We start from the raw sequence: 26,298 nt of genomic DNA on the forward strand, positions 1-26,298 counted from the left end.
TTCACTGTTCTGTTATGCAGTGGTAAAACCATGTGGAACTACACTATTCGGCAGCATGCAGTTCCTCCAGCCTTGCTCTGCAGTACTGACACAGTGCCAAAAGGACAGCAGACACTTCTTCCTTGTCAACAGTAAAGAGTACAGCAAAATGGAAACACCAGAAACAGCTGTCGCTCAGACTCAAATCCTAGAATCACATTTATCTTCTAGCTGTGCTGCGGTTTAACCCCAGCTGGCAACTAAGCCCCTTGCAGCCGCTTGCTCACTCCCTCCAGTGGGATGGTGGAGAGTATACGAAGACTAAGAGGGAGGAATCTCATGGGTTGAGATAAAGACAGTTTAATAGGTAAAGAAAAAGCCCCGCATGCCAGCAAAGCAAAACAAGTAATTCATTCACTACTTCCCATGGGCAGGAAGGTGTTCAGCCATCTCCGGGACAGCAGGGCTCACCATGCATACAGTGACTTGGGAAGACAAACACCAAAACTCCGAACGTTCCCCCCCTTCCTCCTTCTTCCCCCAGCTTTATATGCTGAGCATGACATCATATGGTATGGAACATCCCTTGGGGCAGTTGGGGTCAGCTGTCCTGGCTGCATCACCTCCCAACTTTTTGTGCCCCTCCCCAGCCCATCGCTGGCGGGGTGGGGTGAGGAGCAGAGTTCGGCTCTGTGCAAGCGCTGCTCAGCAGTAACCGGAACATCCCTCTACTATCAACACTGCTTCCCCCACAGATCCAAAGCATAGCCCCATACTAGCTACTATGAATAAAATTAACTCTATCCCAGCCAAAATCAGCTTTGAGCAACTGCTGTGCTCTTCTTCTTACCTGTGCCATAGGTTTCTGGTTCTTTCTGAACACAGTGGCCTTTTGTGTTGGAGTTTTGTTGTGTTGCAGTTTGCTGTTTTTTTCCTGTTGTAACACAAACAAGAAAGACCAGAAGACTTAATTCTGTGAGTCTTTTTACAAAAAGAGCAGAGATTTTTTGCTAGAAGGCTGTTATTTAGTCTGCTGTCTCAAAGCTACTCATTCAGAAATGCTAGATTTTTTTTTTTTTTTTTTTAAAGGAATTTCAAGATTATGTTCCCTACTCCTTTTCAAAATTGATAGCTATTTACAGCTCCAGGCATTAGTCCCATCCAGATATTTGTAATCTGTACGGCTGTTCATACACAAAGTTAAGGGAATGGGAACTCTTCACACTGAAACATCCTCTGTTCCCAGTGTGGCTGAGCCAACCTAATGACTTATTGACAACCAAATGTTCCAAGGGACAACAGTCCCATTCCTGTTTTCTTTAGGCTAAACAACTATTATTGCTTCAGTATTTTCTCAGGGGTTATGGTTTTTGCTCTCTTCTCATGCCTGTTCTCTTCAGCTGGTCCACGCATTTCCTGAACTGCAGTGCCCACTGCTGGAAACAGCACTCCAATGTGACCCTGCATCAGAGCAAAAGAATTACTTGACATGTCTGAAAGTCTACATTCCTGCTCAAACACCTCACTATAACATCTGCCTTTTTAAAAAAAAGTGTGACACTGTTGGTCCCTATTCAGCTTTTGATCTGTTTTAAATCTCAAATCCTCTTCTGAAGAACTGACACCTAGGAGGTTGTTGCTTGTCTTTCAGCTGTGCTAATATTTCTTCCTAACTACAGTATCTTTAATTTTACACACTATATTCCATTATATTTTTAAATCGTTTCTCTAATGTCAAGAACACTTTCAATTTTAGCCTTTTCTCCAAGACACTTTTCTATCTCTTTCAGCTTTGTGCTGCCGACATAATTCCAAGTTCTTGGTGACAAAACCAATAGTTAGAATTGATCCTAGGACAAACTGCAAACCATCATTCTATACTTTTTTCTATTTCACAGAAATCACAGAAACATTTAGTTTGGAAGGGACCTCCTGAGATCCCATAGTCCAACCCCTGCGTTCAAGCAGGGTCAGCTAGAGTAGGTTGCCAAAGAACACGTCCAATCAAGTTTTGAGTATCTCCACTGATGGAGACTCTACAACATCTTTGGGCAACTTGTGCCAGGATTTGACCACCCTCACAGTACAAAAGTGTATTCTTGTCTTTAGATAGAATTTTGTGTGTTTTAATTTGTGCCCATTGCCTCTTGTCCTGTCAGTGAGACTACAGAGAAGATTCTGGCTTCATTTTCTTCATTCCCTCCCATCAAGTATTTATACATACTGGTAAGATTGCCCCTGAGCCTTCTCTTCTCCAGACTGAAGAGGTGCAGCTCTCTCAGCTGCATAAGAAAGATATTCCAGGCCCTAAATTGTCTTTGAAGCCCTGTATTGGAGAGCCCAGAACTGGGCATGGTACTTCAGATGTGGCCTCACCAACACTGAGCAGAAAGGCAGGATCAGCTCCCTCGACCTGCTGGCAATGCTCTTCCTAATGTAGCCCAGAGTTCTATTGGCTGCCTTTGCCACAAGACTGTGTTGCTAGCTCCTGGTAAGCTTACTGTCCCCTCCAGGACCCCAAGCTCCCTCTCTGCAGAGCTGGTTTCCAGAAGGTCAGCCCCCAATCCTGGTACACAGTGTTATTCCTGCCCATCTGCAGGACTTCACATTTCTCTCTGATGAACCTCAAGAGATTCCTCTCTGCTTAATTCTCCAGCTCGTCCAGGTCCCTGTGGATGGCAGCACACCCATCTGGTGTACCACCACTCCTCCCAGTTTGTATCATCTGTGAACTTGCTGAGGGTGCACATTGCTGTCCAGGTCGTTAATAAGATGTTAAAAAGAACTGGCCCCAGTGTTTACCCCTGGGGTACACCACCGGTGACGTGCCTCCAACTAGACTTCGTGCTGCTGGGCACAGCCCTCCGGGCTGGCTTTCAATCCACTGCACCGTTCACTTATCTAACCTGTACTTTGGCAGCTCATCTGCGAGGATGCTGTGGGAAACAGTACCAAAAGCCTTACTGAAGTTGAGGTACACAACATGTACTGCTCTCCTTTTGTCCACCAAGCTAGGGACCTCATTGTAGAAGACTATCGGGTTGATTAAGCATGATTTGCCCGTCATGAATCCATGCTGACTACTCCCAATCACCATCTTGTCCTTCATGTGACTGGAAATGCTTTTCAGGAGGATTCTCTCCATCACCTTCCCAAGGACTGAGGTGAGGCTGACTGGCCTGTAGTTCCCCAGATCTTCCTTCTTTCTGTCGTTGAAGATAGGAGTGATATTTGCTCTCTTCCAGTCTTCAGGAACCTCTCCCAGTCACCATGACCTTTCAAAGATAATCAAGAGTGGCCTCACAATGAAATCCACCAGCTCTTTCAGCACTCAGTGCAACCTGTCAAGCGCCACGGGAGTTAGGTACGTCCAGTATGTTTAAGTTCTCTAACCTCATGCTCTGTCACTGAGTGTAACGCTCAGTGCCCTGCTCCAGACTATCCCTCTGGTCTCAGGCGCCTGGGATTCCTAAAGGATTCCTTTAGGTGATAAAGACTGAGACACAGGAAGCACTGAATACCTCAGCCTTTTCCATGTCATTTGCCACCAGCTCCCCTGCCCTGTTCAGCAGCACACTCACACTTTCCCTAGTCCTCCCTTTGCTGTTCACGTACTTGTAGAATCCATTCTTGCTGCCTTTCACATCCCTTCCCAGATTCAACTCCAGCCTGGCTTTCCTAACCTCACTCACCCTTGCAAGACTGGACAGCAAATGTATACTTCTGTGTCACCTGCTCACACTTTCACCACTTGAACACTTCCTTTTGCACCTAACCGCTGATTAACAACCCTTTGAAGGCATGAAAGACCTATGGTATCGAGCATTTCCCCCCTCTGTCTCTGTGATAAAATAAAATTAAAGTGGTTTGATTTCTCCGTAACGAGCCCATATTGCTGGTATCATCAATTAATGATGATACTCATTAATCTCCAGATGTTTACAAGTAATTTGTCTGATTATTTAGTCCAGAATCTTTTGGGAAATGAAATGAAACAGAGTAGTCCTATACTTTCCCTACTTCCTCTCCTCGCTCCCTTCATCAGACTTTTAAGAGAGACTGAAATTAGAACAATCATCTCCCACTGTGAAATAGAAGCTACTTAATAGTCTGATATAACAAAATACCCAGAATGAGACATAGAGTTGGAAGACAGCAGAGGATAGCATTTGGGCAGAGAGAAAGTCTGAAGTACCTGGAGGCTTGTAACTAGGAATTATAAGTTATTTGTATTACCCGAAATCTTCTGCTTCTTCTTGGGAGAGTCTTTAAGATCTTCGCCTTCCCCTTGCTCAGATTTCCTCTTGCATTTCAATAGTACTTCTCCTGCTAATGAGTAAGAACAGAAATGCTTCAGTCTCATTATTCAATCTGGATAACAGCTTTGAGTCTGCTGCTGCCTCAGCTTATCTTCATGTTCAATATTTTTTAAAAAAAAAAAAAGAAGTAGTTTTTGTAAGGCACCAGTAGGCTAGACTTTTGACTCTGTAACATTTAGGCACTCCACAGCCTGCAATCTTCTGACACAGAAGATGTGGAAGAAACAGTGCCACAGCATGGTTTGGGAAAGTAATACTCCTCGGGAAGAGGGCCAGAAAGTGCTAGGTTGTGTCAGAAAAACCTCATCTGCACACACAAAAGGAGCAACGCAAAACAATGGCAGGTGGGGATACGCAAATAACACCCTGCCTACCCTCACTGTTTCCAGGCCTATCAAAGGCTTACCTCCATGAACACTGAGAAGTACAGAAGCACAATGGCAGGCAGGGGAACAGAAATGATGGACTCAAAGAAATAGACACCTTCCTCCAGGTCTGTCCCAGGAGACCCACCAGGACGAGTCAATGGGAGCCGCTCTCTGGAGCACCCTTTGGAAGGGGGAAGAGGGGAGCAGTGAAAAGGGAGAGTGTGGTGTTAATGCCTATGGTTATGTGACATATGGGATGCTAGCGACGAAGAATTCAGGATTACACAAGACTGGGATGTTTAAGAGTGGTATCAAAGGAAGGGAGAGAATTAGCTGATTTGGGGAGGATCAAGTGCGAGAAAATGGAGGTGTTAGAGAATAAAAAGGGCCACTTGCTTGTAAACAGGCAGTTGGTCAGCATACAAGTCTGACCGTGCCTGACACCAAACCAGAGGGACAGGGAGTGCGGTATCTGTGAGTGTGACCTGTCTATGAGGAGGTCTACACAGTGACTGACGTGGGTCCATGCGCCGGAGGGGCTAGTAGATCCAGCACCAACCATCGAGAAGACCAGGATCCAAAGGCCAGACACTGAGTAGATTGAGAGTTAAAGTCCAGCTACAGGAGAGATCCACATAGCACATGTGTGCACACACAAATGTACACATATATATATGTAATTCTTTTATATATACTTTTCATATATGCTTCTTTCTCTCAGTAACACCCTGATCAGTCAGAGAGAGAAGCAGGATGGAGGCCATTGGTGCGACTGCTGAGTGCGCCTTTGTGTTGATCTGTGTGGCTGGCTGTGTATACATGTCGTATACGTATTTATACCTACAGCAATATATGCTTGGTCTCGCTACTGGTTGTACCTGGGGGTGTGGAGCTGCAGCAACCTTGCTTCTATCAAGCTACCAGATTTGGCTCTCCTTGCAACAGGATGGAATACAGATTCTAACTTAGAGATAAGAAGAAAGCGCATTAAAGAAGAGCACAGTTTTGGCTCTCCACCACAAGGCAAGTGTGGAAAACAGCTCCTGGGCCTGGAAATCTGAATGTTCATAATAAGACGCAAACCACTCCAAATCTGAAAATCATAACTGACAGAAGTGAGAAAATAAAAGAAATAAAAACATCCTTAAAAAAAAATACCAACCACAAAAGCCATGTCTAATCCCGAATACTGATGAATGGTCCCCTTTTCTACATCTTTAGTGTTTTTTTGTTCTATTCTTACAGCCCTCAAAACATATTTCTGATATGATTGGCAGAACCTTTATACATATCTCTTCTACAGATAAACCTGAGTTCGGCCACAGAATCAGTAACTTTAATAGACAAGTCACTCAAAAGAAACTGCGTTACATCAGAATTTACCTATGTTCCTGCAGTGGAGGAAGTTTTTTTCTTCTAATACATGAGCAGCATTATCAAACTTGTAATTTGTGGGTGAACTGCAGCATGTCTTTCAGAAGTCATCTAATCTCTCATAAAAGAACCAGAGAGAAAAACAGTTTTGCAACAAGCCAAACTAGAGTACCTTTCTTCTCTGAAGATCTGTTAATGCTGTTTTTTATTCCTCTCATTTCCAACCAGTAAGCAGGCCTGCGAATGCTCCGCTTGCTTCTGGACTCTGCACTTCCGTTCACTTGACTATTTGGTGAGGCAGAAGAAATGCTGCTGACTGTCTCATCACAGTTACTGTTCAGTCCCAGGACAGTAGTTTCCACCTCCTCAAATTGCTTAGACCTGAAAAATTGAAATCATATGTATGTATATATATACATATGTATATGCATACATACACACACAACCACAATAACTTGATAGACAACATCCCTTTCATCTTCCCAAGTACTCTAAAAATTAATTTCACAGTTCACTGAATCTCCTGAGTTTTGTGAACTGAAAAGTGCAGGCAAGATAAAACATGCTAAGTGTTATTTTTCAGATCTTCTAGAGAATGACATTAGAAAGCCACTCAAGAGGATCAGAAAAAAAACATTCAACCTACCTCAAAACTTCAACTTAAGAAGCAGACGCAAGTTAATCTCAATTTAAAAAATATACATTTGTCCTTACGCAACCAATGCAGAATATAAGAATTCTTCTACAGCTCATCATTACAAAAAAGACCTTTTCCATATGCGGGAAAAGAACGGAAGATTGGCAAGGAGGATTATAAACACGCTCAAGTGACCTGCAGCTGAGGTGTAGAACAACCCACATATCATAGTCATTGTTGTTTAGCCTTGTGTGTTGGAGAAGTAGAGCATCGGTCTTTCCGTAACACAACCCTGTAATAGAGGCTCCTATGATTGAGATTCCTGCCCTCCTGTGGGAAAGATCAAAGCACAGTGATAAACTATGCCTGTGTGAATACTGATGTACAGGTGAAAAGAGCAGGTTCAGCGATTCTCGAGCATGGACCAAACTCTGCGGTGCCTGCGTTCCCGCTCGTGTGCCTCTGCCCGGGTGCTGCTTCAAGGATCCCCCAGTTGGCGAGGTAACGGAAATAAATTTAGTCTTGGCATTTCATCCATGATTTTGTGGTCGTTCCTATGTCCTGCCTGTGCCGGCTCACACACCATCCCACACCAGGGCAAGATCTCCTCCAGTATGTATTCCCAGAGTCAGAGCTGACACCACACAATTAAGACTTAATGCTAGTGAGAATTTTAACCAGCAAGGCTTTCAGCAATGAAGACAGCCTTAGAGTATATCACACTACATTAAGACAAATTTAGACTAGCCAGCAGCACTGATTTTTCTTCCTAGATATCAGAGGGAACTTTGCTTCACGATTCCCAAATATTTCTCGTAGCCCTGAAATGCCTGGACACTACTGTACACACCAGCAAAATTATTAGGCATCAAAGAAACATAGACTGTCTATTATCTGGGTAAATACCATTAACGTAAGAGGAAAGAACAGCCAAAAGAAACAGTTTTCAACATATCCCATTGCTACCACAATTCACAAACTGAAATAATAGATCGCTTGAATGATAACTGTGATGGCCACCCCAGCAATACTCTCCCACACCCTGAGCTGTGGAGTCACATGTTTTAACACATCAATCCAGAAATTAGTAAGTGGGGGACACTGATGGTGCTATGTATATACTATGTTTCAGCATAGTATATACATAAACATATATGTATAAACATAGTATATACTATGTTTAAGGAGGTACTGCAGAAGGACAGGGAGAAGAGTTCTCAAAGCCTTTCAGTTGCAATCACACTCAAAATACATAGATTTTGGAACACCATTTGGTCTTGAACATGAAATATTTATCTTCCCAATATTAAAATCCTTTTAAAAACAATAAATGAAACCTAATACTCCTTTAAGTATTAGAAAAGCACTTTCCTACAAACTAATGAGCAAAGTCAATTGAGACTCTCATCACACAAACCAGAATTGTTGCACCTCTTAAAAGTCAAAATATTTTGTAAAGATCAGATATGGTTTCCCAATAGGAATCTCAGCTTTTTTCTTGTCCTCAGTCAAACTAGACAAGAAACATTCACATACTTTTTGTTTCCAAGAGACCTCTTGACCTTCTGTTGTCTGTGATGTCCAGGCCTGGTGTCCTAACAAAGCAGAACAACTCACATTAGCAGCATAATTTTTCTTCTTTTTGCATGTTTCACTTTTCAGTTAAACACAATCACCTGCACTTTGAGGATGTGTGTACCATCCTTTGGAAAGGAAACCACTGTTATCTGCAACAAGGAAGTGTTTAACCTTTTCAACTCCAGATGAATTAGTATCGGAATCAAAATAGGAATGAGCCCCTGCGCGCTCCCCATGTCAAAGCCACTCATTCCCCCTGCACTGAGGCTTGATGGAGTGTTCTTTGTCTCCAATTCATTCAGAAGGACCCACTTTCTGCCTAGACTTCATCACAGAATGACAAATATTTTAGATCCTAACTTACTAGTTTTTACATAGTACTTATTTTTTCATTAATGAAATAATTCTTGCATTTACCATACCAAGAATGTTGTCTCTAGTCTCTTTTATGCCCTCTTTTCATTTTTATCTCAATTACTTTGTTATTCTCTGTTGGCTGCCCACATGTTCACTTTATCCACATCACGGAATCCTCCTCCTTATTTAACAAAGATTTTTTGGTCATTTATTGCTTGTTGTTTCTTATGCTCCTATTAAGACAAGTAATTTAACAGGTACCACTGTCATTCCCAAGTCAGTACAAACAATCCATTTCCTGTATGTTGTTCCTGCCGTGTGGACAATTATTTATCACCTTCTTCCAAATACTAATAACTTCATGTCGTTCTTCATTGGGAAACCCAGGACAAAAATCTTGGTTATACAGACTAGAAACAAAAATCATTGCTCAGGAGAAGTACATGAAATACCAAAATTATAAACTAGCAACTTGCTGTGTACAGGAACTGGCTAAGAAACTGGAAGGAGGAAAAAAAAAAAAAAAAAGTGTCCTGCACTGCCGTAGAATCATAGAATGGTTTGGGTTAGAAGGGACCTTTAAAGTCCACTTGTCCAACCCCCTGCCATGGGCAGGGACATCTTCAACTAGATCAGGTTGCTCAGAGCCCCGTCCAACTTGACCTGGAATGTTTCCAGGGATGGGGCATCCACCACCTCTCTGGGAAACCCATTCCAGTGTTTCAAAACCCTTGTCAAAAAAAAATATCTTCCTTATATCTAGCCTGAATCTACCTCCTTTTAGTTTAAAACCATTATCCCTTTTCCTGTTGCAACAGGCCCTGATAAAAAGTTTGCCCCCGTCTTTCTTATAAGCCTCTTTTAAGTACCAAAAGGCTGCAGTAAGGTCTCCCCGGAGCCTTCTCTTCTCCAGGCTGAACCCCCCCAACTCTCTCAGCCTGTCCTCACAGCGGAGGGGCTCCAGCCCTCCCAGCATCTCCGTGGCTTCCTCTGGCCCCGCTCCAACAGGTCCATGTCTCTCCTGTGCTGAGGCCCCAGAGCTGGAGGCAGCACTGGGGGGGGTGGGGTATCTCCTCAGAGCGGAGCAGAGGAGCAGAATCCCCTCCCTCGACCACAATTCTCCCTACCCGCGAGGGAAAAACCCCGGGACCTGGTGGCTCAGCCACTTTAGAAAACTTTCCGTTTCAGTCACAGAATCATCAAATCATCGAATATCACGTTGGAAGGGGCTTCAAGGACCATCTGGCCCAACCTTTCTTGGCAAAAGCACGTCCCACGTTTCCATGTCTACCTGCACGCTTTGTGGACCACTGCCTCCTGCACCGACGGCCTTTCGGACAAAACGCCCGAGCGAGGCCGGCGGCCAGCAGCGCCCTGCTCCGCATCCCCCCGGCCCTCAGCCGAGCGGAACCGGGCCCGCCGCGCCCCGGCATCGACGTCAGCGGGCGGCCAGACCTTCAGACGGAGAGCAGAGGCGCTTCCGCCGTCGCTGCTGGCTCTCCGGGCAGCCCGCCCGGGTCCCGCTCGCCGCCCGCCTGGGGGCAAACAGATCGGAGCCGCTCATCTTGCCACGGGCACGCCGCCCGCGCAAAGCAGCGCCGGCCGGGCCGGGCCTCGTCTCCCTCCGGTCCCAGGCCCAGCGAAGCTCCCGGCCGAAGCACAAATCCCGGCTGTTCCGGCGGCGCCGGCCCGCTCCCGGCACCCCGACGGCGGAGCCCATCTCGCGGCGGTCTCCGGCCCCGTGTGCGCGCCTCGCCCACCCCCAGCCGCACAACGGCGGCAGCGGCGGCAGCAGCAGCGAGGCCCCCCCCCAGCACTCACCGAGCCGCTACCGCCCCGCATGCTGCCGCTGCCGCCGCCGCCACCGCCACGTCCGCGCGCCCCGCCCTCCCGCTTCCGGCCGCCCGCTTCCGGCCGCCCCCTCACTATGGTGGCCGGCTCCGGGTGCCGATTGAGGGTGCTGCCCGCCGCCCCCGGGCCCGACCGGGCCACCCAGCGCGGGGCGGCCGCGCGAGCCCTCGGTGCGTACCCGGCCGGCGGCGGCGGGGCGACAGCCAGGTCCTGCGCGCGTCATGGCGGCGTGCTGTGGGGCCGTCCCCCCACCGTCCTCGCCGCGCCCCGGAAGGACAAGTGGGTGCCGGGAAGATGGCGGCGGCGGCGAGCGCGGTGGCGGCGCCCCCGGTGTGCGTGCTGGTGCTGGGCATGGCCGGCTCTGGGAAAACCACCTTCGTGCAGGTGAGGGGAGGCTGGGGGGGAGCTGCCGGTTTACCAGCGCCGCCCCCGTGTGCGGCGGGGCCTGACGTCTCCTCGTGTCCCCTTAGCGACTGGCGGCACACCTGCACGGGCAGCGCTGCCCCCCGTACGTGATCAACCTGGACCCCGCCGTGCACGACCTGCCCTTCCCCGCCAACATCGGTGAGTCCGGCCTGGCCCGGCCCTGGGGGGTGGTGGCGGTGTGAGGGCGGGGATGGCCCCGGGCCAGAGGTGCGGGGTGTCCGTGGAGTCCGCCAGAATAAAGCCGGTATGTTTTACCGTGAATAAGTAAACCCGTTTGTGGTACGGTGCTTTCCCGAAGTTTCGCGGAAGCGGGGGGAGGGGGGCGGTGTATGTGAAGTATTTGGCTAGGTTGCTTATATTCTCTTTGATTAAAGAGATTTCAAGTCCTAACACAAGAAGGGCTTTAAGGTACTATTTTTATTTATTTATTTATTTATTATTTAACTTCATTGTCCTACCAATCTTTAACATGTCAATTTTTTAGGACCAAAGGCATTCTTCCATTGCATTTGTACGTTTTTTTACATCATCTGGTGTTATTTGATGTGTTTGGCTTCCTGTTTGTTTTTTTTTTTTTTTCTTTGTCAGCAGTGAACATATTAGCAGATTTGATCTGGTTTGCTACATCCAGAACAGCGCTAGCCATATGTGCTACCAAATAACTTCTGTAAAGCACTTGAAAAGACATGGATTTTAGAGAAAATACCTTTATTTAACAATAAAACAGACCTTATGTTTAGGCTCTCCAAAGGACTTGCCAGTCATTAGGTTTGCGAGGGTCCTGTCTGTTAAACTTTCTAAAGTTTGTCAGCCTGCCTCTCCAGAGGATAAGAAAGACGGTGTGGTTACCCAAGTTGTTTTGTTGATGTCAGATGAATAATTAGAGCATCTGTTTCAGTGCTGGACCTCTAATAATACGGTTAGGTTGTATACTTTGTTAACTGACATTGATCAACTGAGAATAAAATTCAACTGAAAAAGTTACTGCCAAATACCTAAATTGGTGGTGTTTCACGTGACTTATATTGGGTTTCATATGTATGTTGAGAGCATAGCAGATCTGTTAGATTTTACTTACTCTGCTTCGGAGATTTTTCCTGTTGGTGCTAGATCTACTACTTGAGACAAAAGGAGACTTGCTGGATCAGCAAATTGATGAAGAAGGATGTTTTAAATGTGATGTCCTAAAACTATTTATACGTCTTCCTCCTCTAGATATCAGGGACACTGTGAAGTACAAAGAAGTCATGAAACAGTATCCTTTTTTTTTGTCTAAATAATGATATTTGAAATCTCAGATTTTGTGAAAATAGTCTGTCACTTCTGCACACGACGTTGAAGGGGGTAGGGGGTGTTGGGGATTGCAGTAATGCAGAACGCTACATGAAGATCAGAAGTTTTTGACTATGTATTTCTTGCATGTGAGGTTAGAAACGTATGTTCTACAAGATTTGATACTTGTTAGGTAATTTTCTCCTGTGCTAGCAATGATTCTACCTAATAGTACATTTTTACAAATAATAGGCGCTCTCCCCACAGCTTTTTTTTTTTTTTCTTTTGTTCTGTCGAAGAGCTTGTGTCTTTCTTTGTGGAAGCCAGCAGCTTTCCCCCATATTTTAACAAGTCTAATTTTATTTGTTATAAACAAACATGCAAGTTCATATTTGCCCGTCGTAGGTGGAGAAAACTATTTCAATGTTGTTTGACCATAATCAAAGCACTGTTGTCTTTCTGAATCTTGAAGACATTGGACCGTTGGCTCTTGCTGCAAAGTAATTTGATGACTGTAGTTCAGTGACAGTATCCTAAAATGACTGTACTTCCAGAGGGGTATGGAGGTCCTTTGTCTCCTAAGTAACAGGTTGTGCAGATGGAGGTAGAGTTGTAGAATCATAATACACAGATTCAGAATCATAATAAATAGATAATATACAGTGTTTAGGTTTGTCTTGCTTGTGTCACTCTTAAATTTAATATTTTAGAGGAGAATAAAGACGGTGGGGGATAGAATTCTTGATTTTGGCTGTTGTATGTTACCAGCAAAACACCCGAGTATAATTTCAGTTTGGTATGTAGTTGCATTATTTGCTTTACTATGTCTGTTAGCCATTACTGGAGTTTAAATATCTTGTTAAATAATGCTTAAGGAGGGTGTCTGGCCTTGTGTTTGGGTATTGAGAGTAGTGGCCCTAGAAGACAGTATGTATTGTTCTTTGTTTCTTTGAATATAATTAATATACAGATCTGTGCACATGAAAAAGGATTTTGAAATCTTCATCTTTAAGCTGACACACTATCTTCACAACGTTCTTTCCCATTATCATTTAAATTCTGCTGAAATTTATTTTTGCAAGAAATCTTTTAATTATCTTTTGAAGTATACATTCTTCAAATTAAGTGAATTCAGGGTATTGTTAAATTCTGAGTTACCGGCTGTGTTGTTAATTATTTAGGAAAGACAAAGATGGCTTTGATGTATACATGTATGTATATTTTTTGTCCAGAATAGTAATGCTTGAAGAATGGCAAGGGGAAGCCATGGCATAGCCCCTTTTCCTTCTGTCACTCACGGGTTTTTGGGCAAGAGAGAGGCCACTGTATTTATTACCGACTGCATCACTTAGAAGACTTAATTGTGTGTTAGGGGGGGTATTGTCTTTTGCTGCAAGGTATCCAGTGTGCATTGTACATGGCCAACTTATACCAGAATTGACAAAGAAGCCTTCTGAAGTCTGCATGATTATCTGCTTTCCTAAATGAAGCACCTAGATACGGGCTGGGCCCAAATGGTGGAATAGTGACCTCTCTCAATCTCTTTGCTACAAGATTTGATCAGGTATGAGGTTTTTCCTATGTGACACTGTGCTACAAATACTGTGCTGGGAGACTGGAGGTTTTTATGTATTTGGAGTCTTGTGTTTGGTTAGCCTCCTAATATTTCTTTGGAGTTAGGGTATTCTCCATATAGAACCATGTATTTTACAAAGCAGCCAAAGCTTATTAGCTTTCATTTGAGAGATTTCAGTTTTTTTGGCTTTTTAAAAGTAAAATTTAGAAGCCGCATATACAGGATGTTTTTAGTCTTTGTACATAACTGTTCTGTTGCACTATGTTTGTTAGAAAATCTTGCATATGAGTGCTCTGATTTTTAAGTAGGGAAGCTCACTTCTGGAAATGGTTTAAGTTTTCCTAGGGTTATTTGATAATTGATTGCTCTCTTAAATCATAATGCTAAATCAGCACTGGGGTGGGAACTTATGCAAGATACTGAGAGAACGTGCAATCTCTTACTAAAAAGGTAGGGAACAAGTATATTTGTTATACCATTTCTTTAGCCAGGTACTGGAACACAGACAAAATCAACGTTGTCTTTGACCTGTGCAGTGTCTGAGCGTTTTCCACCCTTCCTTAGGCAGGGCATTTTCACCCATTGAAAAGCTTAGAGACTTTAACCTTCGTTTAATACATACATGCAGCTGTGCAAGTTAATGTAGTTTCTGTTATGAAATGACTGGGGAAGCTTCCTGTTGTGAGCCTAAATACAAAGTATACTTCTTCTTTTTCAATCAGGTGATGAAGTTTATTGAAAAAAGACAAAATGCATCCAAGTGAGTACATTCTACCAAGTTCTACTTTTCTGGGATAGTTGTGTGAAAAACATGTGAAACATGTTTTCTAGATGTTTTTCAGCCTTGACATAAATTTTATGTGGAAAAGAACATAGAATTAGAACAGATAAACTAGACTTTCTTTGGATACATCAAAGAAATGTCTGCTGATTCAGTTCTGCTTTTCTTGCCTTCTATTAGAGTGTCATTTTGTCTCACGCACTGTTCAAATAGGCAACAATTAACAATTACTAAGTGTCTGTCAAATTGATGCCTTTAACAGAATCTGAAGAGAGTACGTGCTTCTTAGTTAGAAAATTCATACAGGAAATTTTCAGGCACTCTCATAAATCTTGTCACTGTTTGGGAGAAGCTGTTCTTCCTTGAAGAACAATCATGTGATTTGCCATTACGGGCTTGTGGTAATCGTGTCAGAACAGAATCTTGTGCTTAACTAATTTCCTCTTATTGTTTGTCGGGGGTGACTTCTTAACAGGTATGTTATTATTGACACACCAGGGCAAATTGAGGTATTCACCTGGTCAGCATCAGGAACCATCATAACTGAGGCCTTGGTAAGTGTTTTCTGTATGACTTGACAGTGAGGCTGTGTGAAAGAAGTGGCTGTTGAACAGCATGTATTTCTAATTAAAATAACTTTTTTTTCTGTTTCCAGGCTTCCTCTTTTCCTTCAGTTGTTGTTTATGTGATGGACACCTCTCGCAGCACTAACCCTATCACCTTTATGTCCAACATGCTGTATGCCTGCAGGTAAGAAGAGCTGAAAATGCAGTCTGTCTGCTTTGATTGCTGTGTCTCTTTGGAGGGGAATCGTAGAATAGTTTGGGTTGGAAGGGACCTTCAAAGATCATAGTTTCCACCCACATTTCCATGAACAGGGACATTTTTCACTAGATCAGGTTGCTCAAAGCCCCATCCAACCTGACCTTGAACACTTCCCATGATGGGGCATCCACAGCTTCTCTGGGCAAATTGCTCCAATGTCTCACCACTGTTATAAAAATTTTCTTCCTTATGTCTAATCTAAACCTATCCTCTTTCAGTTTAAAACCATCGACCCTTGTCCCGTCACTACAGGCCCTGGTAAAAAGTCTCCCTGTCTCTCTTATAAGCTCCCTTTAAATATCAAAAGGCCGCAATAAGGTCTCCCCAAAGCCTTCCCTTCTCCAGGCTGAACAACCCCAACTCTCTCAGCCTTTCTTCACAGCAGAGGGGCTCCAGCCCTCTGATCGTTTTTGTGGCCTCCTTTGGCCCCGCTCCAGCGGGTCCGTGTCTGTCCTGTGCCGTGGGCCCCAGAGCTTGACACGGTGCTCCAGGCAGGGGTCCATGAGAGCAGAGTAGAGGGGAAGAACCACATCCCTCCACCCGCTGGCCGTGCTTCTGTTGATGCTGTCCAGGATACAGTTGGCTTTCTGGGCTGCAAGCGCACATTGCTGCCTCGTATCCACTTATTCTGTGGTTTTGCTTATTCCCCATCTTTGTGGTTTTCCCATTGGATAAGCAAAATAATTTAGGTGCCAATGGACATCTGGGTCAAGTTGTCATTGGTCAAAACTCCTGCTGACAGCATTAAATTATCTATGAACCTTAGTATGATGAAGGCTAGTTACATCAGATATAATACATTGCCTGTTGCTAATCATTTATCTAAGATGTATCAAGATAGCCTAATTTAAGCTCCTTCTTGTAAACACATAATATTTTGTTCAATATTTTAAATATTATTAATACTTTTCAGCGATTCTTCAAGATTTGTTTGGAGCTCAGTATAGCATGGAGTTCTTGATTTGTTGTCTTCCTCTTTGCACATGGATTTATGTGTTCTCTTTCATGTTAAACCAGGGGCTAAATAGCTATGTAAAGATGAACATATCTAGACTTGTCATAAGTCATGGTAAATGTTGTTAAAAGTTTTTCAAAAAACCTATCAATGGTAGGCCAAAAGCTGTATCACTGTAATAGGACTATGCAAAATGTATCTTATCACTTACTGCATTTTCTGACAGTAGTGTTGAGCAAAAGGTGCTAGAATCTATACAGTGAAATGAATATGTAAGCTCATGTTTCAAGGTGGGTTTGCTTTATACATGTTGTGATTTATTTGAATTCATTGCTTAGTTCACAAATAATATTTCAGAAACTAAAATCTGAGTCAAAAGATTTAGAAAATGTGAAGAGAGGTAAAAACTGGGATCTGAGAGTCATAGAAAGTAATCAAAGTCAACTGGGTGTATATAAGGAGTTTTTATATCTTAGGGGCATGCGCTTACATCTTGGGGGGGGCATGTTTTGTTCATCTATGGTGTCCTGGGTTGAGAGACACAGGACTAACTTTTCTTCTAATGCTGGGGAAAATTGCACTTTTAGAAGACTCTAGTGTCTGAATTTGTGAAAATATTTACTTTATAGCCGGCCAGGCTCTGTGGGATTCAAGGTTTTAATGTTTTCGAGCCTTGCCAGGTGCAGGGACAAGGAGGAGCAAGGCCTGGGCATTTGACCCAGGCTGGCCAACAGGATTATTTCATACCATGAACGTCACATCCAATATAAATTAGAAAAGTTTGCTGCATAGCTCACTCTCTCCCTTGATGGCGGCGGTCCAGACAACTGCTTGCCCCAGTGCTGGAACCCTGAGCCCTTCCCTTCCTCCTGAAGCCATTGCGCTTGCAGTGTCCCACATTTGCTGTCCACTGCTGGGAGTGCACAGCTTCCTACTGATACAATTGGCTGAGTGTAATTCCTGTGTATCTTATGTCAGTATTAGGATTAATCCTGGTTCTTTAGTAAGTATTATTGTTAATTATTTAGTCTTAGTCTATTGAATCTATTTATATTTCAACCCTTGTGTTTCTTTGTGTTCCCCAATTCCCCTTTTCGGGTGGGGAGGGGGTCATCGGGTGATAGAATAATTGTCTAACGACAATAGATTGTTATGGGTTCTCTCAAACCATAACAAATGGTAAGCAGGAAAATTACATTCTGATTGATGCAGAGAAAGATAATTATCTTTTGAAGTCAAATGTATTCAGTTTTGCACAAGTCTTGTCTGCCTTATGCTTAACTTGTTTTCTATTCTAGTGAGATTTAAATTAATTTTTAATTTTTTGTGTGTGTTTTTTTGTGTGTGTGTGTGTTTGTCCCCAGTATCCTGTACAAGACAAAGCTACCTTTCATTGTTGTAATGAACAAAGTAAGTTAAAGCTATGGTTTCTACGTCTATGGTTTCTGTGTCCTAGCGGAATGTTGTTCTCTTTAGCTTGCTTTGCTGTAGTGTCTTTGTCTCACTACAGTGATAAGTTTTTTAGAAAAGAGGGGCTGAGAGGGAGCTGCAGGCTGAAAACCAAATCTAAAAAGGTCTTTACTGTGGGATACAAACGCACAAGAAGAGTTGGGGATGGGCAGTTACACCCAAACATTCAAGTTAGAGAAGATACTAACAAATTGAAAAATGTTTTGCACTTTAACCCTAGGTTATAAGGAAACTTAACTTTGTAACATAAGGGTAAGTTCATTACTGAATCTGCTCCTACAGTCCCCTGCTTCCTCCAAACAAATATCTTAATCATTAATTATTTCTACTTGGCAGCAGGCTGATGACTCAGGGTGGGAATTGAGTAACACCTACCTGTTTTGAGGAAGGAGTCCCATGTATCATGGGAGGCAAAACCTAACAAAAGATGTTTGGTCCTGATCAATGACAGAAGAAAAATGCCAGTGTTTCCCAGAAAGCAGATAGTCACTAGCCTAAGAATACACCTCCACTGTTGTGTAAGGTGCTCGTAGCCTTAAAGGAATGCTTTTGAACTTAACAGCTAGCCTCTTTAAACATAACAACTCCACATACTAAAAGAATCCCATTAGATTTTTGGTGTGAATACTCTTCCTTTTCGCCAGAGACATCCTTTGTGTTCAAGGAATTGCTCCCCAGCATAGAAGGCTTTGTGTGTGTGCACACGTATATCCCGTACGCTTCCTCTAGAAAACCCATGCTTTGAATGTGAAATTTTACCTCGCACCAGCCAAGTAGGATTAGTATCTAATGTAGTCCAACTACACACATCTCCCAGTGACCCAAACCATGCATGTCTTTGCTTTCTTACTTAGCAAGTTTTCCCTTTAGTACTGGTTTCTTTCTAACTCTAGACAGCAATTTTAGAACAAGCTGTTAAGCTTTTTCCATAGAAAAAGGCATGAGCTAGGAAAAATCATTCTCTCTTAAGAAAAAACGTTTTTTGAAAGACTGAAAGAAATGGAACTTCATCAGTACATGTAAGGAGAGATAGGCCCAAGGCTTAGGATTCATAACTAAACTTCATGTTGGTCGGATGTTTAGCCTTTGGTAAAAAGTAAAGCCAACAGCACTTGAAGAATTTTTGACTAGCATTTTAAAATTGACTCTTGATAAGAATGGTAGAATCCCAATGAACTGATATATGTGCAGTGACAAACACATAGATTTAAGGAATGTTAAGATTTGCAGAGGGGGAAAGAAAAGCAATGTGTAGAGTTGATTTAATTTTATTTATAGAATTTAATCAAGCTAACTAAATAGTCAGGCTTTGACCCTAGATGGATTCAGTTCTGTCTCAAATCTCCTTGAGTAATGCTAGGCAATACTTCCTTTCTATTTTCCTCCTTCCTATTGGTGCTGGAAAATGAGATATATCAGGGTTTTAGACACCTCTATATTGTGATAATAGTGAATACACATGCGGAAAGGTATGTTTATAAAACTCTTTAATAGTCTGTTTACATAGTAATCCAAATAAAATTATTGAACCAGCTCAGCTGTTAGTGTCCATTGTCTTGCAGTGAGTTTAGATTATAACTTCTTCAGGTCAGAGCACAGTTCACTTTTTATAAAGATCCTGTAGGCTGTTACCCGATGTGGAAGTGGCTCCCTCTCCCCACTGACCCCCAAGCCAGTCAAGAAAGGATGGGATCTTCAATGAGGACTGTTCTTGTCTGGCCTCAGTCATACGATCTAATAAAACTTTCTTGTACGGTATGCATTTTTTGGATGCCCCTTTCCAGTAAACCATAGAAGCCTTTAGACTTCCAGCTGTTTTCTTAAACATGCTTTCTTAAAACTGGGGTAGTGGTTGTTTGTCTTCTCTTCCTGTATTTGAGTAGTTGGTTTGATAAAAACAGAGCTTGGAAAACATCAGACCAGGGCTAAATATTTTTAAAAGATCGGCATTTTGAAAGTAAGTTGAAAGTGGAAATTTTTTATTTGTCCGCTTAACAGCCTAAGGCTAAGGATTCATCATTATTGCTTCTGAAAGTTTTCTCTTCTCCTTCCAGACTGACATAATTGACCACAGTTTTGCAGTAGAATGGATGCAGGACTTTGAGACTTTTCAGGATGCCCTGAATCAAGAGACATCCTATGTCAGTAACCTGACTCGTTCTATGAGTTTAGTGTTAGATGAATTTTACAGTTCGCTAAAGGTAAGAATCTTTCTTTTTTTATTACCTCTCATAAAAGCCCGGAGAAGAGAAAGCTGAAGGAGGATAGTATTGAATGTATAAATACCTGATGGGAAGAAGTAAGGAAGACAGAGGCAGACTCTTTTCAGTGGTGCTCAGTGAAGGGGCAACAGACACGAAGTGAAATGCAGTAAGCTATGTTTAAACAGAAGAGGAAAAAAAGAATTACTGTAATTTTACTCATTGAGCACTGGAACAGATGGTCCAGAGAAACTGTGAAGTCTCCATCCTTGGAGGTACTCAAAACACGCTCAGACAAGATCTTGAGCAACCTGTTCCAGTTAATCCTGCTTTTTGAGGAGGAGAGGTTGTACTAGATGATCTCCAGAGAGATCTTCCAACTACAGCTGTTCTGTTCTCTGTAAAAGGGTTTTGCACTGCCCTTTTGAACTGGAATCTGTTGATGAGCCTTGCATCGGGGGTGAGGATTTGCTCATTTAAACATAAAGTAACTTAAGTTGCTTCTTACACTGAGTGGCAGCCTGAATCATTTAATACTGAATTGTGATTAATCATCAGAAGAAAGCTAAGATAGGCTGGTAAGAGGTAACATTCTGTGATGCAGCGTCTCCAATCTGAGATAATTTTCCTTGTTCTGAAAGTGTCAAGTGTAGTTAGGCAATTTACTATGTAGGAAGAAGGGAAAGAATCTCAAAAACAAACAAACAAACAAATATCCTGTATATTTGCTGACACAAGAAAAAGTGGGGTTTTTTTCCACTTACCAGGTTTTGAGAGGACAAATTCATTCAGTTTCTCTGAAATTACTATACATTGGAGGATGTTAATGATCCCATAGTCTGTGCTAAAAGGGTTCAGCTAATTGTGTTTTTATTGGCTTTTACTTAAGAAAAAGCAAGCAAATGGCTTTATGGATATTCCAAGAAAGGCAATGAAAATAAATTATTCCATTCATATAGGTAATGATAATTTAGCCAAACCAAAAATATTATAGATGCGGGACATATGCAGAGGATTATAGAGCAGAAGGCAACTTGTACTTAAATGCAGTGATATATATTAATATATATCAACACAGTGCCTAGACTAATTCCTAAAATCCTTTGGAATGCTTGATTGTCTGCATATTTACTGTACTATTGACAAAATGCAGAACTGTTGGAAAAATCTTAGATTTGAAAGTGAGTAGTTAAGACTGTCTTGCTAATGAAGAAGAGGGAGAGTTTTCATTAGAGGATGTAAGATTCTTAAGGGTCACCAAGTACTGGTTAGTAATAGTCTTAAAGGTATTTTTATATAATGGATTTAATAAAAGCAGAACAATTGGCCAGAAGTGAAATGACAGACAAGTTCAAATTACAACACAGATGTGCATTTTGAGTGTATTGCCATAGTAACTGATTAAATTCTCCATCTCTTGCTGTTCTGGGGGTTGGATTAGGTACTTTTAAAAATGGTCTTCAGCTAAATACGAAGTATTAGACAGAACTTCAGAGGCAAAAGCTCAGTTCTTGTGGTTTGTTTTGCTCTTTAATTCTAGTACACTGATATTGCAGCAATCATACTAACTGCTTATAATACTAGGTTCAGAATGAGAACTTGGATTAGTAACAACAACAGAGTAACCAGAGGAAAGACTTGATATTTCTTTTGAATTGCCCTATCTTGTTCATTATGTTTAGGCATTGTACTGTCTTAACTGTGTTTTTTGTGGGGTATTGAGATTGGAGGTACAAGTATGGGTGCTGAGTCAGATTTTCTTTTTTTTTAACTGTTGTTTCCCTCCCCCTGTGGTAAAATTTGTAGAACAGACGGGAAAACCCAGGTTCCTGAGTTAAATAAGAGAGAAAGAAAAGAAACAAAAACAAACCAAAAACTGGAGGTAGCAAATGTTAACAGCAGGTGGAGAAAGAGGTTGAAAGTAGGAATGACAGAAGCAGAAGTATTACTGCATACTCTTACACCACTGAGATCATTAAATGGGTTTATTAGATTCCCCCCCCCCTTTTTTTTTTTTAGTTGTGGTTTGTTTTTTGTTTTTGTTTTTTAAAGATACTGCTTAGTCTTTCCAGCTTTGATCATCCATCAGTTACCTAAAAACTTGGCTCAGTTACTCTTCAGTTCTGATATATGATTTTCTTTTATAGGTGGTTGGTGTTTCTGCTGTGCTCGGCACAGGCCTGGATGATTTTTTTGTTCAGCTTTCTAAAGCTGTAGATGAATATGAGAGGTAAGGTGATACCCTTTGGTCCCTGCCCCAGTGAATACTTGCTGGAGTTACTGATTCATGAGCCCACTCCTTTGATTTGAGGGACTGTTTGCTTTTCACAGCCAAGGTAGTTGAGGGTTTCTAATAAACTCAAGTGCAAGAGTCAGCATTAAAAGCAGCAGTCAAAAGAAGCTATTCAGTGGTGAATTTTTGTGCTAGCTGTACAGTGAAAAAGTAAAAGCTGTCTGCCAGCAAATCTGTGAAGTCACTTTTTATCCTTTGATTCCATACAACGATCAAGGTTTGAATTGTCGTCAGGAAGCTAGCAGATCGGTTTGGCAGACTGAATAGATAAGCAAGTTGAAATTCAGTAATTCTTTGAGAATTTGTTCCTTCCTGGATTCCTCCCAATGAAATACTGTCAGGCTGCTCTATAACATTAGAAACCAAATCCAGTAACTTAGATTACTTGGCAGTATCTAAACCAGACCACAGATTATTGTTAGAGGTAAATATATTGTGCTGAATTGGACAGATAGAGAGAAGCTGCTACAGCTTCATGCTCCCAGGTCTGATAAGTCTGGCCTGGGCATGCCCTCAACTCTGCTACTGCCTAGTCTGCCTATATGCAGAGAGACCCTTTTGTTCCCTTAGCCCTCTATTTCCCACACTTGTTCCTCCCCAGATCTCCTTAATCCCTCAGTTTTCCCACCTTTGGTCTTCCCCTAAACATCCCATAATAAATCCTGTGCTATCCCCATATGCTCTTTCCCTGCATCCCACCCCTGGGCAGCTACCCTTCCGTACTCGCAAGGTGATCCAGAGAGCTCCCGATGAGGCAGGTGATGGGTTTCACGCCTGGATTGTGGGGCTGATGGTTCTCCCGGGATAGCCCTGGGAGGAGCGGGGATAGGGTATCCCTTCCTCGAGTCCTACACTTGGATTCCCTGCCTGTTGCCGTGCCTCTGTGCTTCTCTAGGCTTGTAGAGATGGGTCTTTGGTGGTTTGATGGCTCTCCTGTGAGGGGCCCGGGAGTATCTGGGCAGGGTATTATTTGTGCTTCCCCTGCCCCGCAAATGTCTCTCTACATTCTTTTAGGTCCTGAGGAGTTTCACCACATAATCTAATGATTATTCTGGCATACATTGCCTACATAATGAAACCCCAGTTAAGGGTTTCGTTTAAGCTGCCAATGTGCGCTTGCAGCCCAGAAAGCCAACTGTATCCTGGACAGCATCAACAGAAGCACGGCCAGCGGGTGGAGGGATGTGGTTCTTCCCCTCTACTCTGCTCTCATGGACCCCTGCCTGGAGCACCGTGTCAAGCTCTGGGGCCCACGGCACAGGACAGACACGGACCCGCTGGAGCGGGGCCAAAGGAGGCCACAAAAACGATCAGAGGGCTGGAGCCCCTCTGCTGTGAAGAAAGGCTGAGAGAGTTGGGGTTGTTCAGCCTGGAGAAGGGAAGGCTTTGGGGAGACCTTATTGCGGCCTTTTGATATTTAAAGGGAGCTTATAAGAGAGACAGGGAGACTTTTTACCAGGGCCTGTAGTGACGGGACAAGGGACGATGGTTTTAAACTGAAAGAGAATAGGTTTAGATTAGACATAAGGAAGAAAATTTTTATAACAGTGGTGAGACATTGGAGCAATTTGCCCAGAGAAGCTGTGGATGCCCCATCATGGGAAGTGTTCAAGGTCAGGTTGGATGGGACTTTGAGCAACCTGATCTAGTGAAAAATGTCCCTGCCTGTGACAAAGGAGATTAGACCAGATGATCTCTGCACTGGTGAGGCCACAACTGGAGTATTGCATCCAGTTCTGGGCTCCCCAATTCAAGAGGGATAGGGAACTACATCAAAGGGCAACAAAGATGATTAAGGGATTGGAGCATCTCCCTTATGAAGAAAGGCTAAGAGAGCTGGGACTCTTTAGTCTGGAGAAGAGAAGGCTGAGGGGAAACCTTATTAATGCCTATAAGTATCTCAAGGGTGGGTTGAAGGAGGAGGGAGCCAGACTCTTTTCAGTGGTTCCCAGTGACAGGACGAGGGGCAACGGGCACAAGTTGGAACATAGGAGGTTCCACTTGAATATGAGAAAGAATTTCTTCACAGTGAGGGTGCCAGAGCCCTGGAACAGGCTGCCCAGGGAGGTTGTGGAGTCCCCTTCTTTGGAGATTTTCAAGACCCGCCTGGATGCAGCCCTGAGTAGCATTCTCTAAGCAATCCTGCTTCAGCAGGGGAGTTGGACTAGATGATCTATGTGGTCCCTTCCAACTCTAAAAAAATTCAGTGAAATTCAGTGAAATCTTTGAAGGTCCCTTCTAACCCAAACCATTCCATGACTCTAAGTGGAGGATATCCACATCTACTTTATCCTTATTTCATAAAAGAAAATTTCAAAGGTCCCATAGTGTTATTATAGTTTGGAAGTCTGTGAACAGTCTTTCTGTATGAGATCCTGTTTAACTGTCTTAGGAGGCAAAGTACTGGCAGAGAAAGTCATGACTGTGATAAGAGGAGAGTGATAAATCTGCTGATTAGGTATAGCAGTGAAATGAGTGCCTCGGTCGAGCTGGTTTTCTTATCCAACAAGATAGTGTGAGAAAGGTTTGCTTATTTTGCATCTGATGGTTTCAGAATCCAAATCTGGGTAAAAAGTACTGTTAGTCTTCCTGAAACGTCTCTCAAACATGTAAGCCTACAGAAAACTTTTGTTGGGGTGGGAAGAAACCTCCAAGATGATCCTTACTTAACGTTCAGCCTGAATGCACTCTCTTCATTTACCTTTTCAGAGAATATCGCCCAGAATATGAGCGTCTGAGGAAAACACTGGTAAGTATTTTTAACTATTGTATATACTTGGGCAGCGTGTCTTGGGGTCACTTTTATGCACACAATTGCCTCTATGTTGGGAGGGTCTGACATTTCATTTACTAACCGTACTCAGTGTGGAAAAACTCCTGTCTCACCATCTGCCCTATTTTCATAGTTTTGGTGGAACACATCTTCACAAAAATAAAGATGTTTTGTAAAACAGATTTGGATCGGTTTTTTAGTGAGAAAATGATGGGGAAAGATTTTTATATCTTCCATTCAGAAGAGTAGAGAATTTTTAAAAAATAACTTTCCAAAGTGATTTGTTGAGAATATCCCTGTATCTTTCCACACCAGTGAAGTGTACTGTTTTGACTTAGACAATTAATAACGAAGACTGAATTGCAGTACCAAATGAGTAGCACTGCTCACTTTGAGTTCTTGCTGTCCAGAGGACAGTTCTCTTCAGGCACAACTTCACTGAGTTTGGCTTCCTGATGCCGCTGAAAATGTTCTTGAAGTCCATTATGCTGCAGCGTGAGGTTGCTCTGCGTGTTTATCCAAAAGTTCTGTGTAACCTTAGTTAGAATCAGTGGTAATGTAAGACCTGCTTATTGACTTCTGCTTCCTGGCTGAGGGACAGACTGCTTGTTTTGGGTGAGATTACTCTTCTGCTGATGTTTTACATGTATTCAGAATCCAGATGTAACTTTGTACCTACAGGAGAAAGCTCAAAATAGGCAAAAGAGGGAGCAGCTGGAACACTTGTGGAAGGACATGGGCAGCGTGTGCATGCAGGGCAACACGCTTGCAGGTACGTTACTAGAGATAAAAGTTTACAGCAGAATTTGTCTGAAGAGTCTGTCTTGAGAAGTCATATAGTGCTTTTCTGTCTTCGCAGCAAAAGCGTGAAAGCAGCTTCATGTTAGTGCAGTGGGGCTTTAGTTCCTGTGGGATGGGTCAGACTTAGCTCTTCTACGTGTCAGTCACAGAAACCTGAAGAAACCCTGCTTTGTAGATAAAGCAGTGGATGGACTAGAATACTTTAGAAACTAAAGTATAGACTAAAGTATGGACTAAAATACTTCAGAAAAGGTGAGACAGTCAGATTAGAATATGAGAAAACTCTGCGGTTAGTTGAACTGTTGCCTTATATGAGGTTGAGTATGGTGGTGATGCAGTCTGTCCTGTATCTTTGGAATCCATATTTTTGGTATTAGTTGCTGTGTTTATGTGCAAATAGAAATGGTCAGGACACGAGCTAACTTCCTTGTTAGCATGCTGTTTCATGTATAGCCATTTCTG

At 42.9% G+C, this 26,298-nt stretch overlaps 2 protein-coding genes across 4 annotated transcripts in view; one reads left to right on the plus strand and one right to left on the minus strand.

Annotated features, from left to right (window-relative positions):
* The window catches only part of ZNF512 (zinc finger protein 512), a 23,054-nt gene extending 12,328 nt beyond the window's left edge, over nucleotides 1–10,726 (minus strand). Inside the window, exons 1-5 of one of the 3 annotated variants that reach the window (XM_074153941.1) lie at nucleotides 10,642–10,726; nucleotides 8,214–8,272; nucleotides 6,213–6,421; nucleotides 4,216–4,308; nucleotides 830–913 (exon numbers count right to left, since the gene is read on the minus strand). In XM_074153941.1, coding sequence (XP_074010042.1) covers nucleotides 830–913; nucleotides 4,216–4,308; nucleotides 6,213–6,421; nucleotides 8,214–8,272; nucleotides 10,642–10,686 — 490 coding nt within the window. In that variant the 5' untranslated portion in view covers nucleotides 10,687–10,726. Of the gene's footprint in view, nucleotides 1–829; nucleotides 914–4,215; nucleotides 4,309–6,212; nucleotides 6,422–8,213; nucleotides 8,273–10,433; nucleotides 10,499–10,641 lie in introns of those variants that run through there. The other 2 variants (XM_074153942.1, XM_074153943.1) reach the window with 2 other exon arrangements.
* Nucleotides 10,685–26,298, plus strand: part of GPN1 (GPN-loop GTPase 1) — an 18,781-nt gene continuing 3,167 nt past the window's right edge. The window contains 13 exon segments of the mRNA XM_074153944.1: nucleotides 10,685–10,723; nucleotides 10,725–10,847; nucleotides 10,934–11,027; nucleotides 12,105–12,144; nucleotides 13,659–13,725; nucleotides 14,460–14,497; nucleotides 14,994–15,072; nucleotides 15,174–15,268; nucleotides 17,663–17,708; nucleotides 19,823–19,969; nucleotides 22,117–22,199; nucleotides 24,972–25,011; nucleotides 25,717–25,807. Coding sequence (XP_074010045.1) covers nucleotides 10,685–10,723; nucleotides 10,725–10,847; nucleotides 10,934–11,027; nucleotides 12,105–12,144; nucleotides 13,659–13,725; nucleotides 14,460–14,497; nucleotides 14,994–15,072; nucleotides 15,174–15,268; nucleotides 17,663–17,708; nucleotides 19,823–19,969; nucleotides 22,117–22,199; nucleotides 24,972–25,011; nucleotides 25,717–25,807 — 982 coding nt within the window.

This window comes from Numenius arquata, chromosome 9 (assembly GCF_964106895.1).
Source record: "Numenius arquata chromosome 9, bNumArq3.hap1.1, whole genome shotgun sequence".
Lineage (NCBI taxonomy): Eukaryota > Metazoa > Chordata > Aves > Charadriiformes > Scolopacidae > Numenius > Numenius arquata.